General features: G+C 43.8%; 1 protein-coding gene across 1 annotated transcript in view; it reads left to right on the plus strand.

Annotated features, from left to right (window-relative positions):
- nmbr (neuromedin B receptor) overlaps positions 1 to 17427 on the plus strand; it is a 52271-nt gene extending 34844 nt beyond the window's left edge. Inside the window, exons 4-5 of the mRNA XM_065964094.1 lie at positions 9596 to 9849; positions 14082 to 17427. Of these exons, the coding sequence (XP_065820166.1) occupies positions 9596 to 9849; positions 14082 to 14244 (417 nt within the window). The 3' untranslated portion in view covers positions 14245 to 17427. The remainder of the gene's footprint in view (positions 1 to 9595; positions 9850 to 14081) is intronic.
- Positions 17428 to 26020: the final 8593 nt, after the last annotated feature.

Below are 26020 nucleotides of genomic sequence, written 5' to 3' on the forward strand. Positions count from 1 at the left end.
CCTTATCAATCATTTACACTCAAGAACACCTCAGTTAGCATTCTACATTTACACACAAGGACACCGTCTGCAGGCAGTGTGAATACATAGATTTCTTTTACACATAACTACTTTGAATTACATGGACTATTTAAGTAATGGGCCACGGATAAGGAACTTGTCCGTTAAGTGTTGTAAATATGTGTTCAAACCAAAAGACATTGAAAAATAAAGCCCGGTTTCAAAAATACAACACTGGTAGAAATAGGAAGTTTTACAATAACATCAGATTTTAAGTCATTACATGAGTAGGATTGGTGCTTTTGTGTGTAGCATAAGTCCCATATATGTTAGTTTTGAAATCACAACCATTAAACACACACTCTATTTCTAAACTTTTCAGATGAGAGTTAATAAGAGAGAGAAAATAATCCTTGGTATTTGAAAAACATGTGTCACAAATTTTACATTTGAAAGCTTTCACCTCTGTCTGATTTCCAGTTTCCTCTGAGCTCTATACAAGTGTGTACGTAAACCACCCCAAGTTTTAAAAGAACATGGACAGTCCAAATGAATGCAGGGCAGAAAATGTCCACGACCTAAAAGTTTGTGTTTCAGTCGATAGTGTTTGAGAAGTTCCCCCGTTGATGATGCAAAGTTTACACTGCCATCCCATGAGCCACCTTACAGAAGGATAAAAACCGAGGAGCCCCAGTGGCTAGTGTCCTGTGAAGCTCTGTCCTTCCAACGCCGACCTGGGTTCGAGTATGGCCTGCTGTCCTTTGCTGTCCGCCCCTCTCTCTCTCTCCCTCTCTCTGTCTCTCTCTCTCTCTCTGTCTCTCTCTCTCTCTCTCTCTCTCTCTCACCGTCTCTGTGTCACATTGAGCATAAAATGTAAAAAAAATAATAATAATATTAAAACCTCTGTTGTCATAGAAAGTTGATAGACTATAGACTTAGACTTAGACTTAGACTTAGACTTTCTTTATTGTCATTCAAACTTGTACTTTACAGTGCAGATAAGAACAAAATTTTGTTGCATTTGGCTCGTTGTAGTGCAGGATAAAAACAGCAGCATGTATTTACATATAAAAAATAAAAATAAGGTGCAGATATAAATAGATATAAAAAGAAAAACTATGAGTAAAAATACTATACAGATAAATATATTGCACGTTATATTGTGTTTTACAGTCCAGTGAGGTAGTCCTGTGTGGGGGTTTGAGGGGGAATGGAGGGATTATTTTTTCCTGTTCAAAAGTCTTATGGCCTGTGGGAAGAAGCTGTTACAGAACCTGGAAGTTCTGCTTCGGAGGCTGCGGAACCTCTTTCCAGAGTCCAGCAGCGAAAACAGTCCAGCAGCGAAAACAGTCCTTGGTGGGGGTGGGAGGTGTCTATAGTCAATATCCCTACAACACATTTGGAAAATAATGTCCAACTGATAGCATTTACCATCCTTTATGCCTTATTATTATTATTATTATTATTATTATTTACAAAGAGCAACTTAAGTTCTGTGTTTTCTTGATCAGTTGTTTTCAGATCTGAAATGTAACATTTTTTAAATATTTAGCATGCATGACATAACTCTGTAACTTAGGATATGAACATTTTATAACAACCTAACACACAAGTCATGAATTGCATGCTTTTATATTCCAATGAATGAATACTGTTCCTGGAGGCCCATTTGCCCTCCCTTCTGCCTGAGCAATGCATGCTTCACTACTAGGAGTGAGATTATAGATCAGCACGACCAGGAATTCAAGACAGAGCCTGACCTGATGTTCAGGACAAAGAGAGAGAGACAAACACACAGACAATATGTTGACTGTTCTCAGCCATTTTCTAGACCTTTTTAATAATATTGTTTTACTTAATGAATCGATTTTATTGTCTTCTGGACGATTTAGAGAAGTTTTTCACCTCACATTCATGTCATTAAAGCATATTTAATAAAAAAGAGTAAAATAAAAAAATATAGATAGCCTGGAAAGCACCCAAGAGGCTTAAATATTAGAGTAAACACTTTTTGTTTGTCAACTTAAAAGGTACAAACACGTATTGTAATTAGGCTTGTGCACATCTACACGTGGAGCCGTTCAGTAAACCTTAAATGGTTATGAACAATCGAGAAAAAAAATGTAATATGATTTCAATGTGTTTCGGAGACATGAGTTTATTCATTTATCATAAAAATTACAAAATATTTAGAGATGTTAAAAAATGTAGTCTGCTCTGTGTTTATCAGCGCTGCAGAGACACACATGCCCGCGCGCACACACGGGAGGTCACGGTGGTGCAGTGAAATAACCTGTCGATAACCAGACGTGAACTAGTTCGTAGTTACTGTAAGTGCAATACACTCTCGCAAGTAAAAAAGCCAAACTTTATCAATACACCCGTTCAACCTACATTTAGGTGAACATATTTTAATCCTCTCTTAGAGCAGAAATGAATGAATGTGTGTGTGACTCACAAGCTAAGCATACTAGCTCAACAGCTAACAAAGAGCTAAAACAAGCTAAACAGAAAGCTGTGTGTATGTGTCTGTATGTGCGCACCCCTCCCCCGCCTCTGCCGCATATAGCTCCATGGTCCAAAATCCAATATTTTTTTTCAAACAGTTTAACTTTTACACGGTTGTTGCCGTCGTGTAACCGAATATACATTAGTGTAGGTCTAATAAGGCTATGGCTAACGTAAGTTTAGTTGTACAGAAGACAATGAATAGCACATGTCAACTAGCTGAAGTTTGCTAACAGGTCAAATTAGGTGTAATGAATATCGTCGACATGATAGTAATGCTGGTCGGTTGATATTTCATGCTCAGGTGTTGCTTCTGTAACTGAGGTGTATGTAAAAATATTATTGTGTTGAAAGTTACTCACTTAGATGTTTTGTCCAGGTCCTGTCGGTAGAGTCCGCTCAGAATGAACTTCGCTGTGCCGCCACAGTCTCGTCTCAGCCGTTAGTTTGAACCGGACCGAATGATGTCATCACTTCAGCCGGCGTACTTTTTGTTTTTACAAGTAATTAACTTAATATTAATTTAAATTGTAGTTCTTTAAACTGATTGCTATTCATAGTTTATTCTCAAAAATATTGATGAAACATACAGTAATTATTATAAAATATTTAAACAATGTTATCTGTCGGTCAAGTCATACTTTTTTTTAATGAAATAAACTTACTTTATATATTTACGTTTCACACAAAGATTTCTGTTTCATTTTTACTCATGAATTTTGATATAGTTAACCCAAATACTCATCATAATAATGTTCAGTCATCTTTTTCAAGCAATAATAACTTTATATTACTGTTACATTTACTTTAGAGTGTGTGTCCTGCATTGTTGTTGTAAACGGGCTAATGTTAGCGCTCTTTAGTTAGCTCGTAGCTTCACATTGTTGTGTTAGCCTGCTAATGTTAGCACTCTTTAGTTAGCTCGTAGCTTCACATTGTTGTGTTAGCGTGCTAATGTTAGCGCTCTTTAGTCAGCTCGTAGCTTCACATTGTTGTGTTAGCGTGCTAATGTTAGCGCTCTTTAGTCAGCTCGTAGCTTCACATTGTTGTGTTAGCGTGCTAATGTTAGCGCTCTTTAGTCAGCTCGTAGCTTCACATTGTTGTGTTAGCGTGCTAATGTTAGCGCTCTTTAGTCAGCTCGTAGCTTCACATTGTTGTGTTAGCGTGCTAATGTTAGCGCTCTTTAGTCAGCTCGTAGCTTCACATTGTTGTGTTAGCGTGCTAATGTTAGCGCTCTTTAGTCAGCTCGTAGCTTCACATTGTTGTGTTAGCAGGCTAATGTTAGCGCTCTTTAGTCAGCTCGTAGCTTCACATTGTTGTGTTAGCATGCTAATGTTAGCGCTCTTTAGTCAGCTCGTAGCTTCACATTGTTGTGTTAGCATGCTAATGTTAGCGCTCTTTAGTCAGCTCGTAGCTTCACATTGTTGTGTTAGCATGCTAATGTTAGCTCTCTTTAGTCAGCTCGTAGCTTCACATTGTTGTGTTAGCATGCTAATGTTAGCGCTCTTTAGTCAGCTCGTAGCTTCACATTGTTGTGTTAGCATGCTAATGTTAGCGCTCTTTAGTTAGCTCGTAGCTTCACATTGTTGTGTTAGCATGCTAATGTTAGCGCTCTTTAGTTAGCTCGTAGCTTCACATTGTTGTGTTAGCATGCTAATGTTAGCGCTCTTTAGTTAGCTCGTAGCTTCACATTGTTGTGTTAGCATGCTAATGTTAGCGCTCTTTAGTCAGCTCGTAGCTTCACATTGTTGTGTTAGCATGCTAATGTTAGCGCTCTTTAGTTAGCTCGTAGCTTCACATTTCATGTAAACTGACACAGAATGAGCGTGATCTAAAAACTCTTACTAACATCCAAATAATCAGTGAGTATGTTCTTCTTCTTCTTCTCTCTAGTTCTTGACTAAAACAGCTTTTATACACAAGGGGAGGAGCCGGCCGTCCCGTCCATGTAAACACGGCTCTGACAACAACACAGCCAGCGGGACGTGGTGACAAACGGATAACGTTGACATCATTGTGTTAAAGTGAAATTAAAAACAAAAACTGAAGAGAAGTATCGACTCGGTGTCCTCTGAGAGTCTCTGATGTCATATCTTGTCCTTCTGGATAAAAAACATCAACAGTGACTGACATCAGCTCCCCGCAGGAGCATAAATCAACACTTCCTTTAATAACTCACCGCGCCTCCTCCTCTCTGCAGAGACTTCATCAGTTTACTGAGACAGAACTTCATGATGTCAGCTGTAACATGCTGCAGTATGAATGACGTAAAGAGTAACCTTTTCTTCTTCTATCAAACTGCGCAGCGAGGATGTTTGTATTTGAGTTTGACGGTTCAGCAGCAGCGACGTGAGTCACGTGACCGAGTGGAACTGACTGCGAGGTGTGGCTTGAAGCGTCCTCGGGGCAGAGCTGCTCTTTTTGTCGGTCTGATTGTGACCTTAATGTCGCCGGCAGCCTTTAAAAAACAACATTTCCAAAGAAGTTTAGATTTTTCAGCCGATTGTAAACACGATTTCAGATCGTTCTGGTACGAGATAATGAGCGGCTTTATGCCAATTTCCACACGCTCCATGCTCGCCGCAGACCGACCGCTCGCTGCCACCCCAGTCAATGCTCCAGTATCCACAGTGAGCTGATTGTCTGACGTTCAGAAAGTCTCCGATCTAAAAATAGATTCCAGCATACACACATTTTGTATTAGTTCGGCAAGTCCCCTGTTGGTGGGTGTATTACAAGTCCCCTGTTTGATAGGTACGCGAGAACACACACACACACACACACACGCACGCGCACGCGCACGCACACACACACACACACACACACACACACACACACACACATTAGCAGCAGTTGTTTTTTCTGTCTCTGATTTAAAAACTAAGACTACAGTTCATGTTTATTCATGAAACCTCAACGAAAGTAAAGAGAAAAACCCCTCGAGCAGTTTATACTGAAGTGTGTGTGTGTGTGTGTGTGTGTGTGTGTGTGTGTGTGTGTGTGTGTGTGCGCACATTGAGACAGAGTATTGTGACGTCTTCCTGTGAATGGAATCACGCAGGTTTTCATTTCCTGCTCTGTTTATTTCACGTCGAGGTGTTGATGTTTGTGTTGTTTCTCAGCAGATTGTTGCTCCGTGTTTGTTTTTATTTTTCCGTCTCAGAAACATTTTAGATTTGAGCTCTAATGTTTGTCATTTATTCCCGTCTGTACGGCGCTGCGTCTCTCCGTCTCTCATGTTCACGCTGCTTCATCATTTTTGTGTTTGTCAAATAGAAACTCTCTGAGTGAACACGTCGATCATCTGCAGTGTGTGTGTTGTTAGTTGTGTGTGTGTTTGTATTTGTCTGGAGTGTGTGTTGTGTTGTGTATGTTGTGTGTGTGTGTGTGTGTGTGTGTTGCTGCCGTCTCAGCGGGTGAAGACTCTGTTGCTCTCTTTGATCCTCTGCAGCTGTCGTGTGATTGCTCGCTGTGATTGCCTCGTTAGTAGAAATAGAACAATCACACACACACACACACACACACACACACACACACACACACACACACACACACACACACACACACACACACACACACTGTCTGAGAAAATGGTTATTTTCACTGCTATGTTTGTGAGCTGTAAAGGTTTATGCTCTGATCGGAGCTTCACCGTTTTCTTCTCTCATCAAACTTAAAGAGGATGACTTCAGAGTCCTTTGACTTTGAGATGCAGAATAATGTTTGATGGGATTAAACCCAAAAGCATGATGGGAAAGTCTGACAGCAGCAGAAGTGTAATAAAAGTTTGAAAGCTGGACGACTCGCTGCTCCTCGCTCGCGTCAGGTTTCGGACGTGTCTCTAATGGGAGCTGGCAGCCCAGAAACTCCCAGGGGTCTTTGCAGGTTTCCCCCTCCTCTGAGACTCTGCAGGAGGAGGACTCTGATCACTTATCATCATGAGCTGACGAGACAGACGTCTGCACACACTCAGCTGCTGCAAGTGTGTGTGTGTGTACTGAACACACTCCTGCTGAAACAAAAGCAAGCGCACATTCATACACACAGAATTTCACATAATCCCGCCCTCCAGCTGAGTTTTGTCTGCAGCTGCAGGTGTCTGAGAGGATGTTGGGAAATATGCCAAAACTCTGCAGATCACTGGCAGCAAATCAGAGCGAGCAGGAATCAGCAGCAGCCCAGATGATCCCTGCTCCATAATCAGCACACTGCCTGTGCTCAACCTTTTATTATTGTTATTTTAAAATGTACTGCTTCCTGTCTTTGAGAGGAGAGTCAGTCAAGGTGAGACCTGCCAGCTGCTATTCAACTTAATGATGATGAGCCGGGAACAGATTCTGATTCATTAAGAAAGAGTTCATATTCTCCCAGTGATGAACTCCTTCTGCCTCCTCAGACTCTCATTATCTCCTCTTGTGTGCAAATCTATTCCTGGTGTCTCATCAGGTGAGCGTCACAGAGCGTTCAGACTAAAGACAAGAAACTATAGATGCTGTTCTTCTGGTCGGTCTACAGTCTGACCTCCTGTTCTTCTGGTCGGTCTACAGTCTGACCTCCTGGTCTTCTGGTCGGTCTACAGTCTGACCTCCTGGTCTTCTGGTCGGTCTACAGTCTGACCTCCTGTTCTTCTGGTCGGTCTACAGTCTGACCTCCTGGTCGGTCTACAGTCTGACCTCCTGTTCTTCTGGTCGGTCTACAGTCTGACCTCCTGGTCGGTCTACAGTCTGACCTCCTGTTCTTCTGGTCGGTCTACAGTCTGACCTCCTGGTCGGTCTACAGTCTGACCTCCTGTTCTTCTGGTCGGTCTACAGTCTGACCTCCTGGTCTTCTGGTCGGTCTACAGTCTAAGGTCTTGTTCTTGTCCATTCTTTGAATGAATGTAACGAGTTAGTGCCTCTGATGAGGAGAGGAAATTGATTCCACAGACGGGGGAGCTGCCACTGAGAAGGCGCGGTCCCCCTGAGTTTCTGCTGAGCTTGAGGAACAACATGAGAGAGAGAGAGAGACCGCTTAGTGGACCTGAGTGATCATCCTCAGGTGTACAGTAGGGGACTAGGAATTCTGATGGATAAGAGGGGACTAAACCATGCAGTGACGTAAAAATCAACTCAATCTCAAATCAACAGGAATCCAGTGAAAGGGGGATGGGCTCCTGTTAACATGTAGCATGTAGCTGTTAAAGATCTTGCAGCAGCATTTTGCACAGACTGCAGATGTGAGAGGGACGACTGACTCTGACTCCTGTATAGAGGCAGCTGCAGAAGTCCAAGATTCAAGATTCAAGATTCACAAAACTTTATTGTCTATCCCATTGTGACAGAAAATGACCTTTTGTTGAGGCTCAACATGAAAACATACAAACATTCACACTAACACTCACATTGGGTCATAAATAGCTATAAGTACCCTAAATAGGTAAAAACACATGCACAGTATTTTAAAAAACATTGCTTATTTAGCCTTGTTTAAAATGTGTATTGCAGTCGGAATAAAAGAGTGTCTGTAAGAGTGGTTCTCTAAAACGACTTCCTGAGGGGAGCAGCTGAAACGTGGATCTGGGTAGTGCCGGTAATTTTTGTTGCATGTTTAATGATACCAGTTTTTTTTTCTTGCATTTTTCGGTGAGAAAGTTGTACCAGGATGTAAGTTGAGAGGTCTTAAAGTATGGATATCTTCTTCTGCGTCTTGGAAACTTAATGTTGTTGGAGGAAGACACAAAGAGTCAATCATCAGGAGTGCGTCCATGCGGAGGTCAGCCGGTCTGACGTGTCTGACGTGTGCAGTACACAGAGAAGCACTTTAACAAAAAAAATATTGTTGACATTTCCGTATTTGTGTGTTTGTGTTGAGTTGAGTCTTTACCTTGCGCAGATGACTGACTTGTGCAAAGGGCGTGAGCGACATCACTGACCTTTTCCTGACAACCTCTCAGCGTCCGCCTGACAAGGTCAAACTCCCGTTCCTTTACTCTGCACGACATGTGTTCAGATTCTTAAACATGTTGGAGCTCCTGGACGCTCCGTTCTTTAACCTCAGCCTCTGTTCTGCACTTTACCTAAAGTAACCATCAGTGGGGATAAAGGTGACATAATGGTCGTCCTTATAACCTTTTTCTTCCTCTGTGAAGTCCCACCTCTTCATGAACTCATCAGATCAGGGGCGCGTCTTGAAGGTGACGATGTACTAGATTAAAATGCTCATTGATGCCAGTAAGTGGTGTGTCTTTATCAGCTCTGATTGTTTTACTCTGAATATTAAATTAAGAATCTTTAGTTTAAGTAGAATCTTTCAAAGAGTCCCTCTTATCTCATCTACTTCTGTAGAAGAGTAAATGCTCTTGAACAGTCAGACAGAGACTATGGCTTGTGAATCGAGGGTCAGTTTATTTCTCTTGGAGCAGTTCTTTTATGACATCCCAATCATCCCGTTATGGGCAATCATCACACTGGGCAGTTACAACATGTGTGCTATATAAAGACCATTTCCTATAAGTTTCTTGGGCGGACAAACTGGTCTATTACCAGGAAAGGGTGGCTGGGTATGTGTGTACGAGTATCAGAACATGACCTTATGACCTGGCTAAATTTAGGTTAGAGACTTATTGGTTTGTGCCTGTTGCTGTCCAGATTGTGTGTTTCTGTTATGATTCAACCTTTCAACATAATCCCTCCTTTGGGGGTTAGCAAACCCACAAACAATAAAAGATCAACACATCATTACTTCCATAGTCATCAATATCCATCAATCAATATACAGTAAGGGCGAAAAACCTGGACCTGCTCCTTCACCAGGAAGATTCCCCTACGACCCCCAGAAAATATATATTTATCTTTAGGGTGATCACTCAAGGTTTATATTGATTTGCACAGATACATATAACAATGATGAACCACTTAATTAAAATGCATATAATGAATCAAACCATTTTTAAGCTTTTGTATGCACCCCAGCTGATTATCTCTAATTGTGTCTTTATCAGCTCCAATTGTTTTACTCTGAATATCAAATTAAAAATCTGTAGTTTAAGTAGAATTGTTCCTCTTATCTCATCTACTTACACCCCAGCTGATTATTTCTCATTGTGTCTTTTCATCTCCTCCAGATGGAGACAAGGAAGCGCCTGGCCAAGATCGTGTTGGTGTTCGTCGGCCTGTTTGCCCTCTGCTGGTTCCCCAACCACGTGCTCTACATGTACCGCTCCTTCCACTACCACCAGATGGACCTGTCGCTGGCTCACCTCGTCATCACCCTGCTGGCTAGAGTCCTCAGCTTCTCCTCGTCCTGCGTCAACCCCTTCGCCCTCTACCTGCTGAGCGAGAGCTTCCGACGGCACTTCAACAGGTCGGAGCTCTTATCCCCCCAAAAAAAGACCTTGTGGATTCTGCCGTACTTAAGTTATGACGCCCAAAATCATACAGGAAATACATAGATCCAAAGTTTTTTGGTGAAATAGCTATTAGATTAAAAATGGAAGAAGGAAGAACACAAAACTTTAAAAAAGTTGAAATGTGAGAAAAAAGCAGGAATACAAATATTGGAGAAATCAGTCAGAGTCAGGAAGACAAAAAGAGAAAAGAAGGGAAATTAATGGGAATGAACCCTGACAAAATACTGGAACAGGGGGTACTTGGTACAAGGACAAACTGTCAGAGGGAGAAAGGGGGGAACACAAAGACTAAATACACAGGGAAGTCCAACCGGCACAAATGAGAAAAAATTCTAGCAAAGGGTAGTTTGAGAAACGTGCTCAAACTAGGATCAATATTGGAGATGCTTTTGAAAAATGGAGAGAGGTTAGAACACAGAAAGGTTTACAGACCGATGCAGAGCTGGCTAAACACTGAAGCTTCAGAGTCCACCACATGGTGACCTGTGTGAGCATCCACTCTAGAGAGGAGGGGGGGGGAGGGTGCAAATGGATAAGATCAAATCAGCTGAATGCAGATTGACACGGAGACTTCTTCTCTGACAGGTTGCAGCTCTGTGTTGCAGGTTGTCTGTGAAGAGAACATAGGATGTTGCCTTACTCAGATCAAAACCTTCAGGGAGGCTTAAATGTATAGAGTGCGAATTAATTCTGGGACAGTGTGGACTACAAAATTAAGTAATAATGGCCTTAGTAATCTTAAATCTTCTTCTCATGGTTCCTATTTCCACCAAACATCCTGCAGCTTCTCATTCTCCACTTCAGAATGATGAAAACCTGTCACACCTCATTCCACACAATCCTTCCAAAGGTCTGACAGTCACACTGAGCACCATCTCCTCAGGATAACATCGTGCTTCCAATCTGAGTGAGATTTGGTCGTCAATTCCTCACACCTCAGGAGCATTAAAGAAAATTGGAAAAATAAGTTTCGCCTTCAGGCAACAATTATAAGACGGCCGTAGTAGAGACGGTGAGGAATCATTCTCCTGTCTTTGGATTTATTTCTCATTAATCAAAAGAAGTCACAACTGAACTGTTTCACACCGGTGAACCTTTAAATGTTGCACTCATTGAGTTACTAACCGACTTTTATTTCCCATGTTGTTCTTCTTGAAGTGTTTTTCAGTGAAACCTCAATAAAAGACATGTTTCTCTGAAAGCAGAATATGTCCTTCCAGGTCAGGTAGTGTTGGAGTACTCGAGCCGACCTTGTTCTTCCTCATTAAGCCTGCATTAATGTGATCTTATAACCATATCACACATGTCCAGTAAAGAAGGCACATACTCTGACAGCCATGTGTGTACAAGTCAGACCACCACAGCAGCTACAATCTACACATCCGTCAGACCACCACAGCAGCTACAATCTACACATCTGTCAGACCACCACAGCAACCACAATCTACACATCTGTCAGACCACCACAGCAGCTACAATCTACACATCCGTCAGACCACCACAGCAGCTACAATCTACACATCTGTCAGACCACCACAGCAACCACAATCTACACATCTATCAGACCACCACAGCAGCTACAATCTACACATCTGTCAGACCACCACAGCAGCTACAATCTACACATCTGTTAGACCACCACAGCTACAATCTATACACCTGTCAGACCACCACAGCAGCTACAATCTACACATCTGTTAGACCACCACAGCAGCTACAATCTATACATCTATCAGACCACCACAGCAGCTACAATCTACACATCTGTCAGACCACCACAGCTACAATCTACACATCTGTTAGACCACCACAGCTACAATCTATACATCTATCAGACCACCACAGCAGCTACAATCTACACATCCGTCAGACCACCACAGCAACCACAATCTACACATCCGTCAGACCAACAAAAAAAAACTCCTTTTAATGACACCTCATAACAGCCAATAATGAGAGCCTGAGTTGAAAGGAAAATGGAGTTGAAAGCCGCCTCCCCCTGTTCTGATGGCCAATCACACCAGACTGTACGGATGACTGACGTTTCTTGTCGCCAATAAAATTCTCTAAACATGGATCTGCTGCTTCCATCAATACTTCAGGATGATTTCCTAATGTTCACACTAAGGAGAGTTAAAATATTCAGGTCGTATACAACGTGTCTCCTTCCTGGAGTCTACTGTGGCCTCGTTGATTACCAAAAACAACCATCTGGTGAAAAATGAAGGCTTGGCCGAGATATTGTCCATCGTTTATCTAAATATTGCTTGGCTTCACTAGAAGCCCCTAAGCTTTTTGGCTGTGTCCCCGGAGCCTGAATAATCACAAGACAATAAACCCAGGCTTTCTGTGAGTGATTACTTTTACAACGAAGATCCTTTATAGCTTCTGTGATTTCAACTTCCCACTCAACTGCAATAAACAGTTCTCTTTAGTCAATTATTTGCATTACAGACTCTCTTCATCTACACATGCAAAAATGCTTTTCAACTAAAAGCACCCAAGCATTAGTTTGACATGTCGTGACTTAGACTTTCACTGTTAACGTTGATGTATGTGATTCATCTAGAGACCTTAACGCATCAATTGTTAATTAATCATGTGACTTTCACGCTTGAAAGAAAATTCATACAATGTCATTAACTTTAATTATCCTCGAAAACATAACAACGGTCTGTAAGATGTGCAGACCCACAGCAGAGACCTTCATGTTTGGTCACTAAAGTCAGGGTTGGTCATTTCCTTCAGATCCACTTTTTAAGATTTTGGTGTAAATTGTCTTCAGGTCCTGACAGAAATTAATAACTCATGTTCACTGAAAAAGGAACAAAAAAAATCCATCATCTGTATCAGTTTGTAAGTCTGTAAAAACTTCAACCAATGTCTGCCACGAGGTACCAATCTGATGAACCAATCAGACGCCTCCCTGTCTCCCTGCTTGCTCTCTAACCCTCACGTGCTCTAGCCCACACTCAAAGCATAAGCTGAGGTCCACTTGTGGCGCAATGGCGCTCGTGCATGTAAGTGAGGGGGCGTGGCTTTAGAGGGAGCACAGAGGGGAGGGGGTGGGTGCAGACGGGGCACTAAGGGAATGCTACTTTCTAAATCATGCTAGTTTTAAAAAATTACCAACCCTGCCTTTAAGGACTGAAGTGATGGCATGAATATTACTGTGATTGATCATAAAGCCTGATGTTCCTTTACAATTCAGAGGATTATCAGTGAAATATAGAAACTGCACTTAAGACTCTTGGTCAGCAATGCTGTGTGAAAAGCAGACACAAAAGATCAGCGTCATTAACACACAGACCACTGTTATAAAAACATCTGTCTCCTCCCATCGCTGCATTATAATTAACTCATGGAAACATCTCCGATAGATTGTTTACAGCATGTGGAGACGCAGCTTATTGTATCAGAATCAGAACACTTATACATTCAAGAATAAAATACAAATGTAAAAATATAAAAACAATATGTGCAAAAGGTGCAGCGGCGGAGGTTTGCAGTTGTGCAGGTATGTGCCTGATTAACAGTGCAAACAATCGCCATGTATAATTTTCAGAGATAATATTCAAGTCGATTGTGCGTTTATATAATGCATACAATCTGTTTTATTTTTCACATTACTGTAATTTTCTCTGGGGGTCAGGGTCGTGGGCCATTATAACGTGGCAATGTGACTTCCAAAACGTCACTTAAGAAGACAGTGAACATCCAAGGGAATTTGTTAAAAGAGGCTCTATCTGTTTCCCTCTTCATTCTCAGGTGGTCATGGTTGTCTAAACCTAAACTCAACAGCAGTTGTGGCATCATCTGGCTTAAACTGTTCACATTGCAAACATGTGTTGTCTGAGCAATGCTGAACAATAGATGCCTCCCTGTGCATAGCTATGAGCTGGATGGGCTCAGGAAACTTTGGCTGGGCAGCAGGGGCAGATCCAGGATTCTAGGCCCCCTTGAAAGCTGATTGGCCACCCAGGTGCCACCCCAAAATCCTAAACCTACTATTTCAACCGCCAGCAGCTTTCTTTGATTTACATTTTTAACCAACTGACATGCAGGACTAGTTATGACCCAACACCTTAAACCTTTGGAATCCAAACTCTGTAGGACTTGTGTACTGCTTGTTGCAGAGGCTTTGTATATTCAGTTCAGTTTACTCTCTTTTCTTCTTCCTCCTCAGTCAACTGCGATGTGGTCAGGGTCCCCGGCCAGAACGCCAAGCCAGCTACCTGCACAGCACCTCCCACATCCGCCTCACCTCCATCAAGAAGAACATGCCCACTGCCGCCATCGCCACTACAGCAGCCAACGGAAACTCCAGCAGGCAGGAAGTGGCTCTGTGACCTGGGACGGTGCGAGTCCCTGGTTTTGAGCATAATATCATCCCAGCAGTCCTGCAAACACAGGACTCCAGGATCTTTGAAGCCAGTGGAGGAGGTACTTTGAGGTATGCCAGAAAGTGGGTTTAAGGGTAGAAAGGACTCAAAAGGCCTTTTACCGGTTGGATGATTGTACCAGTTGTGTTTGTCAATGCGGACTTGATCATCTACATCCTCAACTTGGAAAAAAAAACTAGAAAGTGCCTCTTGGAAACACAATGAGGGATCGGCTAAACCCCATGCTGAAAGAACTTCACATTTCTCTCAGGCAACTCTTCTCGAAATCTCAGGCTGATAAAGTGGACTGCCTCAGTCACAGCATGGATACCACACTAGCATGTCTGCCGTGGAAGCTTGTTTCTCTGTGTAAAGTTGTTGGTGTGCTCATCGTCGAGTGTTTCTGAAAAGCCATCGACCTGATGACTCTGCATAGATTCAGAGAGAGGGGGCGCCTTTTTGTCTGCTGCTTCTTGACGCAGAGCAACATCTGCAGAGACAAGAGTGCTTTGTCACGGTATTCAAGGACATCGTGGATAATGCTTGGGACCATTTCACGATTGAACCCCCCCCCCCCCTCAGTTTTAGGATGGTCTCTTTCTGAATCCCTGCTACGACTGCTATTTTTAAAGATAAATGGAATGCATTTGAAACAGTTAAAAAAAACTACCCGAAAGCCTTGCAAACCAAAATATCATGCTGTGTGGAGAAACAAAATCCTCTTGGTAAATGTCTGATTTATGGTTTCTGTTCCTCTGTGTATCCACCAAAAAAAAACTAATAGATCGATTCTTGCAGAAGGTGCTGCTGTAGCTTTGGGGGGTCTGTTGCTCATGGAAGCATTTGCAAAACGGATAATGTATTCCACAAACTTACTTTGAAGTGTTGAATTGATTTGGTGATTTGAGGTTTTTTGGACCTATGGAGCTGATTTTGCTTCAAACCTGGATATTTAAGCACGTTAACAGAGGGAGTTTTGTGTCTTTTCATATATTATTTCAAGGCGCTTGTGCAGGATGGTGCTCTTGTGAGGCATTCTTTTTTATCAACCTTAGTTCTTGTAAGCAGTTCACTGGAGCAAACCGCAGCTGTGGAACCACCGTTTTCCTAATGCAAGCAAATGTAGGGAATCTTCCTATCAATTAACTTTACTACATCAAGAGCCAAACCTAAAAACCTTGGATAGTTTTAAACATGACGGCTCAGACCATTTATGGATGGGACAATGGATGAAGTCAGAAACAAAGGAACAAGAGAGAATGCTTTTCAGGCGCCAACATGCCAAAAAAAAGTTGTCCTGCTCTTTGCTCTTGATATATTTATCTGAATGTGGAGAGACGCTATCTGCGCTCTCATGCTGACGGAGCTCAGTCTTATAAACATAAAGATAATGAGCTCGGAGCCGACCCAAGCTTTAACAGAGCTAGAGGTGGGGTTACACCCTGGACTGTTTGCCAGTCAATCACAGCGCTGACATTTAGAGACAGACAACCAGCCACACTCACATTCACACCTACAGACAATTTTAGAGTCAGCAGTTAACCTAACGAGCATGTCTTTGGACTGTGAAAGGAAGATGGAGAACCAGGAGAGAACTCACATGCATGAGGAGAACATGCAGACTCCACACTGAGAGGCTCCTGTAAGACGGGAATTCAAACCAGGAACCTCCTCGCTGACCACTACACGACCATTTAATTCCCAACAAAAATGTATTTGCATGTTGGAAAGGATTATGTGGATTATGTCTCTCACTCTTCATTTCCTTTAAGAATCGGTCACTGGTGAATCCGATGTTGTACAGAGAGGATTCTGGTGAATACACAGAACAACAGATCACTTTTTAATGCTGAGTGTCGGTGCTTTGTGTTGCTGCTTTTGGCATGAACAGACAGGTGATGACGTGTAAACAAGTAGATGTTCTGTACTTTTTCCAAACAATGCCATGTACTTTTTTTATATGTTTTGATTTGTCCGTTTTCTTCTTGAAAAATGTTTGATGTGTTTTTGAGTGCCGGGCATGTTGCACATTGTGCTGTCAAGAAATGATGCTTGAATCTCATAAACATACGTGATAAATATTTCCTCACGAGCACACAAACGCTAATCACGTCCTCGACTTGCAGCAGTTTTCCTGACATGAATTGAAATAAATGTTTTTTTGTTTGAAGCAAAATGACTGGACGTGTTTTCTGGCAGCCTAACTACTGGCTGTCACTGAGCCCTTTGCTTCTCAGATATGCAATCAATGTGGAGCTGCAATTTCAGTCAGGTGGTTCTCAGAGTGAATGCTCCTGTCGGGGGAGGGTAATATGCACATAAAGAAAGAGTTCTGGATTGATGGGTGGCCACACATCGAGGCTCCCGTCACATCATTAACTATGAGGAAATTAAATATCAAACATCCTTCAGTAATGACGGAGGTTCAGTGATTCACTCAGACTCTTCCAAATGATTCAACCAACCTGTGAGCGACCTCCTGGTCACTCTGATGGTTTCTGCGCCCGCTCTGCCTCACTCAGGTCTCAAATCTACAGGGATGGCTGAGTCCTTGACTTAAACCCAGCAGGAGCAGCACAGTGTTAAAGCAGTTATTAAAGGATAAGTGAAAGAGGAAGGAAGAAGAGAGGGATTCCACTATTGCCAGTACTGATGGCTGATTTCGGGCTGAGTACCGGCTGACTTTTAACAGTCAAACTGGATTTGGAAATCCAATCGATAAACTGATAAACTGTGATGAATCAGTAACTCATCTTAATGTTAAAGGAAGAATGGTCGACATGTTCCACATCAATAAATCATAAAGTCTGTCCTGTGTAAATGTGTCTCTGAGTCCTGACTGTCTACAATGAGGGAGAAGCTCGAGTCCCGCTGGCTGTGTTGTTGTCAGAGCTGTGTTTACATGGACGGGACGGCCGGCTCCTCCCCTTGTGTATAAAAGCTGTTTTAGTCAAGAACAAGAGAGAAGAAGAAGAACATACTCACTGATTATTTGGATGTTAGTAAGAGTTTTTAGATCACGCTCATTCTGTGTCAGTTTACATGAAATGTGAAGCTACGAGCTAACTAAAGAGCGCTAACATTAGCATGCTAACACAACAATGTGAAGCTACGAGCTAACTAAAGAGCGCTAACATTAGCCTGCTTACAACAAAAATGAATGCTAACACAACAATGTGAAGCTACAAGCTAACTAAAGAGCGCTAACATTAACATGCTAACACAACAATGCAGGACACAGGTGTTTGCAGCTCGAGCCAAGAACAGTGTTGTTCACTGCTTGTGCTTAATTATGGTGTGTTCTACTTGATAACTCCTTCATGTGAACGTGAATGGAGGGGAGTTAGAGGCGTGTCTCTGGAGGAGAGCAGAGGCTTCAGTATGGAGGAGGCGTGGCCAAACAGCAGTTTGTTTTGGTTTCATGCTGGTGCTCAAGGGCGACATCTACTGGATCAAAAAGTCGCACATTCAGGGCGCGCTGGTGGCACATGTATTGAGACTCTCGTCTCGAGCGGTAGGCCCGGGTTCACTTCCACCCGTGGCCCCTTTCCACATGTCATTCCCCGCTCTCTCTCTCTGGTTTCAGACTCTATCCACTGTCCTCTCTCTCCCTGGTTTCTGACTCTATCCACTGTCCTCTCTCTCTGGTTTCAGACTCTATCCACTGTCCTCTCTCTCCCTGGTTTCTGACTCTATCCACTGTCCTCTCTCTCTCTCTGGTTTCTGACTCTATCCACTGTCCTCTCTGTCTCTCTGGTTTCTGACTCTATCCACTGTCCTCTCTCTCTCCCTGGTTTCTGACTCTATCCACTGTCCTCTCTCTCTCTGGTTTCAGACTCTATCCACTGTCCTCTCTCTCCCTGGTTTCAGACTCTATCCACTGTCCTCTCTCTCTCTCTCTGGTTTCTGACTCTATCCACTGTCCTCTCTCTCTCTCTCTGGTTTCAGACTCTATCCACTGTCCTCTCTCTCTCCCTGGTTTCTGACTCTATCCACTGTCCTCTCTCTCCCTGGTTTCAGACTCTATCCACTGTCCTCTCTCTCCCTGGTTTCAGACTCTATCCACTGTCCTCTCTCTCTCTGGTTTCAGACTCTATCCACTGTCCTCTCTCTCTCTCTGGTTTCAGACTCTATCCACTGTCCTCTCTCTCCCTGGTTTCAGACTCTATCCACTGTCCTCTCTCTCTCTCTCTGGTTTCAGACTCTATCCACTGTCCTCTCTCTCTCTCTCTGGTTTCTGACTCTATCCACTGTCCTCTCTCTCCCTGGTTTCAGACTCTATCCACTGTCCTCTCTCTCCCTGGTTTCAGACTCTATCCACTGTCCTCTCTCTCTCTCCCTGGTTTCAGACTCTATCCACTGTCCTCTCTCTCTCTCTCTGGTTTCTGACTCTATCCACTGTCCTCTCTCTCCCTGGTTTCAGACTCTATCCACTGTCCTCTCTCTCCCTGGTTTCAGACTCTATCCACTGTCCTCTCTCTCTCTCCCTGGTTTCAGACTCTATCCACTGTCCTCTCTCTCTCTCCCTGGTTTCTGACTCTATCCACTGTCCTCTCTCTCTCTGGTTTCTGACTCTATCCACTGTCCTCTCTCTCTCCCTGGTTTCTGACTCTATCCACTGTCCTCTCTCTCTCCCTGGTTTCTGACTCTATCCACTGTCCTCTCTCTCTCTCTCTGGTTTCAGACTCTATCCACTGTCCTCTCTCTCCCTGGTTTCTGACTCTATCCACTGTCCTCTCTCTCTGGTTTCAGACTCTATCCACTGTCCTCTCTCTCCCTGGTTTCTGACTCTATCCACTGTCCTCTCTCTCTCTCTGGTTTCTGACTCTATCCACTGTCCTCTCTGTCTCTCTGGTTTCTGACTCTATCCACTGTCCTCTCTCTCTCCCTGGTTTCTGACTCTATCCACTGTCCTCTCTCTCTCTGGTTTCAGACTCTATCCACTGTCCTCTCTCTCCCTGGTTTCAGACTCTATCCACTGTCCTCTCTCTCTCTCTCTGGTTTCTGACTCTATCCACTGTCCTCTCTCTCTCTCTCTGGTTTCAGACTCTATCCACTGTCCTCTCTCTCTCCCTGGTTTCTGACTCTATCCACTGTCCTCTCTCTCTCTGGTTTCAGACTCTATCCACTGTCCTCTCTCTCCCTGGTTTCAGACTCTATCCACTGTCCTCTCTCTCTCTGGTTTCAGACTCTATCCACTGTCCTCTCTCTCTCTCTGGTTTCAGACTCTATCCACTGTCCTCTCTCTCCCTGGTTTCAGACTCTATCCACTGTCCTCTCTCTCTCTCTCTGGTTTCAGACTCTATCCACTGTCCTCTCTCTCTCTCTCTGGTTTCTGACTCTATCCACTGTCCTCTCTCTCCCTGGTTTCAGACTCTATCCACTGTCCTCTCTCTCCCTGGTTTCAGACTCTATCCACTGTCCTCTCTCTCTCTCCCTGGTTTCAGACTCTATCCACTGTCCTCTCTCTCTCTCTCTGGTTTCTGACTCTATCCACTGTCCTCTCTCTCCCTGGTTTCAGACTCTATCCACTGTCCTCTCTCTCCCTGGTTTCAGACTCTATCCACTGTCCTCTCTCTCTCTCCCTCCCTGGTTTCAGACTCTATCCACTGTCCTCTCTCTCTCTCCCTGGTTTCAGACTCTATCCACTGTCCTCTCTCTCTCTCCCTGGTTTCTGACTCTATCCACTGTCCTCTCTCTCCCTGGTTTCAGACTCTATCCACTGTCCTCTCTCTCTCTCCCTGGTTTCAGACTCTATCCACTGTCCTCTCTCTCTCTCTCTGGTTTCTGACTCTATCCACTGTCCTCTCTCTCCCTGGTTTCAGACTCTATCCACTGTCCTCTCTCTCCCTGGTTTCAGACTCTATCCACTGTCCTCTCTCTCTCTCCCTCCCTGGTTTCAGACTCTATCCACTGTCCTCTCTCTCTCTCCCTGGTTTCAGACTCTATCCACTGTCCTCTCTCTCTCTCCCTGGTTTCTGACTCTATCCACTGTCCTCTCTCTCTCTGGTTTCTGACTCTATCCACTGTCCTCTCTCTCTCCCTGGTTTCTGACTCTATCCACTGTCCTCTCTCTCTCCCTGGTTTCTGACTCTATCCACTGTCCTCTCTCTCTCTCTCTGGTTTCAGACTCTATCCACTGTCCTCTCTCTCTCCCTGGTTTCTGACTCTATCCACTGTCCTCTCTCTCTCTCTGGTTTCAGACTCTATCCACTGTCCTCTCTCTCTCTCTGGTTTCAGACTCTATCCACTGTCCTCTCTCTCCCTGGTTTCTGACTCTATCCACTGTCCTCTCTCTCTCTGGTTTCAGACTCTATCCACTGTCCTCTCTCTCTCCCTGGTTTCAGACTCTATCCACTGTCCTCTCTCTCTCCCTGGTTTCTGACTCTATCCACTGTCCTCTCTCTCTCTGGTTTCAGACTCTATCCACTGTCCTCTCTCTCTCTGGTTTCTGACTCTATCCACTGTCCTCTCTCTCTCTCTCTGGTTTCTGACTCTATCCACTGTCCTCTCTCTCCCTGGTTTCAGACTCTATCCACTGTCCTCTCTCTCCCTGGTTTCAGACTCTATCCACTGTCCTCTCTCTCCCTGGTTTCAGACTCTATCCACTGTCCTCTCTCTCTCCCTGGTTTCAGACTCTATCCACTGTCCTCTCTCTCTCCCTGGTTTCAGACTCTATCCACTGTCCTCTCTCTCCCTGGTTTCAGACTCTATCCACTGTCCTCTCTCTCTCCCTGGTTTCAGACTCTATCCACTGTCCTCTCTCTCTCCCTGGTTTCAGACTCTATCCACTGTCCTCTCTCTCCCTGGTTTCAGACTCTATCCACTGTCCTCTCTCTCCCTGGTTTCAGACTCTATCCACTGTCCTCTCTCTCTCTCCCTCCCTGGTTTCAGACTCTATCCACTGTCCTCTCTCTCTCCCTGGTTTCTGACTCTATCCACTGTCCTCTCTCTCTCCCTGGTTTCTGACTCTATCCACTGTCCTCTCTCTCTCTCTCTGGTTTCAGACTCTATCCACTGTCCTCTCTCTCTCCCTGGTTTCTGACTCTATCCACTGTCCTCTCTCTCTCTCTGGTTTCAGACTCTATCCACTGTCCTCTCTCTCTCTCTGGTTTCAGACTCTATCCACTGTCCTCTCTCTCTCTCTCTCTGGTTTCAGACTCTATCCACTGTCCTCTCTCTCCCTGGTTTCAGACTCTATCCACTGTCCTCTCTATCTCTCCCTGGTTTCAGACTCTATCCACTGTCCTCTCTCTCTCTCTCTGGTTTCTGACTCTATCCACTGTCCTCTCTCTCTCTGGTTTCTGACTCTATCCACTGTCCTCTCTCTCTCCCTGGTTTCTGACTCTATCCACTGTCCTCTCTCTCTCTCTGGTTTCAGACTCTATCCACTGTCCTCTCTCTCTCCCTGGTTTCTGACTCTATCCACTGTCCTCTCTCTCTCTCTGGTTTCAGACTCTATCCACTGTCCTCTCTCTCTCTCTGGTTTCAGACTCTATCCACTGTCCTCTCTCTCCCTGGTTTCTGACTCTATCCACTGTCCTCTCTCTCTCTGGTTTCAGACTCTATCCACTGTCCTCTCTCTCTCCCTGGTTTCAGACTCTATCCACTGTCCTCTCTCGCTCCCTGGTTTCTGACTCTATCCACTGTCCTCTCTCTCTCTGGTTTCAGACTCTATCCACTGTCCTCTCTCTCTCTGGTTTCTGACTCTATCCATTGTCCTCTCTCTCTCTCTGGTTTCAGACTCTATCCACTGTCCTCTCTCTCTCCCTGGTTTCTGACTCTATCCACTGTCCTCTCTCTCTCTGGTTTCTGACTCTATCCACTGTCCTCTCTCTCTCCCTGGTTTCAGACTCTATCCACTGTCCTCTCTCTCCCTGGTTTCTGACTCTATCCACTGTCCTCTCTCTCTCCCTGGTTTCTGACTCTATCCACTGTCCTCTCTCTCTCTGGTTTCTGACTCTATCCACTGTCCTCTCTCTCTCCCTGGTTTCAGACTCTATCCACTGTCCTCTCTCTCCCTGGTTTCAGACTCTATCCACTGTCCTCTCTCTCTCCCTGGTTTCAGACTCTATCCACTGTCCTCTCTCTCCCTGGTTTCAGACTCTATCCACTGTCCTCTCTCTCTGGTTTCAGACTCTATCCACTGTCCTCTCTCTCTCTCTGGTTTCTGACTCTATCCACTGTCCTCTCTCTCTCTGGTTTCTGACTCTATCCACTGTCCTCTCTCTCTCTGGTTTCAGACTCTATCCACTGTCCTCTCTCTCTCTCCCTGGTTTCAGACTCTATCCACTGTCCTCTCTCTCCCTGGTTTCAGACTCTATCCACTGTCCTCTCTCTCCCTGGTTTCAGACTCTATCCACTGTCCTCTCTCTCTCTCTGGTTTCTGACTCTATCCACTGTCCTCTCTCTCTCTGGTTTCAGACTCTATCCACTGTCCTCTCTCTCTCTCCCTGGTTTCAGACTCTATCCACTGTCCTCTCTCTCTCTCTGGTTTCTGACTCTATCCACTGTCCTCTCTCTCTCTGGTTTCAGACTCTATCCACTGTCCTCTCTCTCTCCCTGGTTTCAGACTCTATCCACTGTCCTCTCTCTCTCCCTGGTTTCAGACTCTATCCACTGTCCTCTCTCTCCCTGGTTTCTGACTCTATCCACTGTCCTCTCTCTCTCCCTGGTTTCAGACTCTATCCACTGTCCTCTCTCTCTCTCCCTGGATGGTTAAAAACTACTACTACAACGAACCAGTCGATTACTCCTGCTTCCTGTCCTGTACACTGTGTTGATAGGATGTTGAGAGGGTTTGTAGATGAGAGAGCCTTCCCTTAAACATCTGCAAACATTGAAACTTCATGTTCAAATCTTTTCTTAGTTAATCAAAACCCAGTCCTGTGAGATATTTCTGTCTGAATGCACGTTATTAAAATGGAACAGGCAATAAACATCTAATCGGATCATCTGGGCGTAAAATTTGCTTAGTCCTTATTATGCTTAAAATGACGATTCACTATCTGATAATGGCTGCCTCCCCGTGCATCCAATCAAACAAATTTATCTAACTGTAGCCATGACCACGATAATGAGAAACCACAGCCGGTGTGTAAGTCTGGAATATTTTACTTCTCTGGTTCTCCTTTAAACATTTCCTTATGTGTTTCTCTCTCTCTCGTCTTTCCTGCATATGATCCAAACTTACAGACTTCCTTTAGTCACACATGTTGACAACACCGACATGTGATCTCAGAACATTTGGAGCGGACCTTCATGTGACCCAGAGGATGACAGTGACAGCTTTCTGACTGTCAGAGCACTGAAATATCCAATGTTTGTCCAGTTCTGCCACATGGGTCATGTTTTCTTTTCCCACTAAATTATTCACCATTTTCTGTTTTGTTTTGTGTAGCTCTCACCTTCCTGCCCTCATGTGTCCATCACCAGTGTTATTGTCTGTAACAGTGCTTTCCAGCTTTGTCTCATGGTCTATCTCTCTTAAAGGTCCAATCAGTGAGATGTGTAGAGAGTGAGATGATAAAGGTATCTTACTATCTGATCATGAAGGAAACATGCTATGTTGAAGTGCTGGCTTCTCTGACAACAATGCAGCAGCCAGTATGTCCTCCTTCTAACTTTAGATTCTGCTCCTGAATGCTCTGGATTTGTTTGGACCAGAGAAGGTAGGCGCTTTTAAGACACCCCCCACATGGCCGTTTTGGACGCCCCTCTGTTTGTCAGATATGAGAGCAGTTATCAGGTCAACAGGTGTTGCAGCGATGGAAGCGGGCAAGAGAAGTGGTTCAGATAGAAGTGATTGTACCCGACCTAAAAAGCCTCTGCATGTTTCTAATAAGCTCCACGAGCAGAAACGTGCTCAAACTAGGATCAATATTGGAGATGCTTTTGAAAAATGGAGAGAGGTTAGAACACAGAAAGGTTTACAGACCCATGCAGAGCTGGATAAACACTGAAGCTTCAGAGTCCACCACATGGTGACCTGAGTGAGCATCCACTCTAGAGAGGGGGGGGGGGGGGAGACAGCTCTCTATGATGTTTAGAATTTAGACTGCAGTACCCATTTTAAACACTACGATAATAGTGACAATAAAACACTCAGTTAGTCGGCCACTCAGCTGTCGGCCTCACTACCCCTTTGGCAATGGACTCCATCTTGACGGCTTCATGTATTTTAAACAGGAGATCTTCTTACTTAGTCCTGTCCCCCCTCAGAGACTGTCAGTCAGATAAATGAGAAACCCTTTGTAGATTCAGACAGGAGCCAGTAATCCCTGAACAAATATAATTAAGAAAATCTGTGTCAGGCCGAACTATCCATCCAATCACAGAGACCAGTGTGTTGAAGGAAAGGTAAACTTTCTGTGGTGTGTTAGTACAGGAGAGGACCAGGACTGGGACCGGGACCAGAAGTGCAATTAACACATTAAAGACTTTACTTAGCAGGGATTAAAGGAGCTGAAGTTCAGTTGATCTCCCAGGATCTGAGTGAGAGTTTAACTTTTATCTTCGTAGGTTGAGGAGAGAGAGAGGACTGAAGGTAAAGACTCAGACTGTGCAGAGAGGGGGAGGGGGAGGGGAGCTCTCAGAGGAAACTCTAAACCTTGAAGTTATTCTCATTTAATTTATTTTATACAATTAAAATGATCTGTTTCAAGAGACAGAAGACAACGACGTACTGTTCTAAGTAGTGTTGTAGTCAAGACCAAACTAACCAAGACCAAGAGTGATCCGAGACCGAGACAAGACCGAGACATTTAGGGATAGAGACCGAGACAAGACCGAGACATTTAGGGATTCAGACCGAGACAAGACCAAGACATTTAGGGATTGAGACCGAGACAAGACCAAGATCATAAATATCACAGAAAAATCATCATTGTGTTTAGGGGGCGTGTCTTTCACTTAGACCGAGATAAAAACCAAACTACAAATGAATTAAAGTTATTTGTTCTTTTAGAAAGAGACGTTTTCCTTCAAATCTCAGTGATGACGTGGAAAAATAGTGACATTTGCTGCTTTTTTTCCTTCTCTAAGTCAAAAACACTTCCTTGTGTTGCCCTGAAGCGTTTAAACTGTTAACTGATGCCATTTAAAGCATCTGGGCGCAGTAATCCAGACTGAAGAGTTATGTATTGATCTGTCTTAAACTAAATGTTCTCTGTTTGTGTGACTGAGCTTTGATTGTAAACAGCATGTCATCACAGATTATATCAAAGTTTGTCACGACTGTTCAGAATCAGAATCAGAAATACTTTCTTAATCCCAGGGGGAAATGTGTTTGCTACAGTGGCTCACAACACCAAAAATCAGTAGGAAGTACAGATATGTTCACAATATAAAATAAAAGAAAATAAAAATAGTGTAACAATATAATAAGCACAAGTACCAAGTGAAAGCAATAATAAAGTAGTGTAAGTAATAAGCTATGTTTAAGCCCAGGTAATTGAAAATATAAACAATATTTACAAATATGAATATACACTGATGGATTAACAGCGTAGATATTACACGGTTCATGTATAAATATTGTCCAGTTTTCAACAGGTTGCACAGATTGTTAGTCAACTGTAGAAGTCCACAGGTTCTTCCTGAAGTCCTTTCTTTTGTTGTAAACATTTTTCACATTTTAGGACAGCTCGCATTCAAACCTTCAGCTGCCGAAGTGAGACGCCACCACAGTAATGGCGGCTCGTCAAATTGTGGGTTTCTTTTGCCAGATTGTCAGCCGCAAAAA

This window comes from Labrus bergylta, chromosome 15 (genome assembly GCF_963930695.1).
Source record: "Labrus bergylta chromosome 15, fLabBer1.1, whole genome shotgun sequence".
NCBI lineage: Eukaryota > Metazoa > Chordata > Actinopteri > Labriformes > Labridae > Labrus > Labrus bergylta.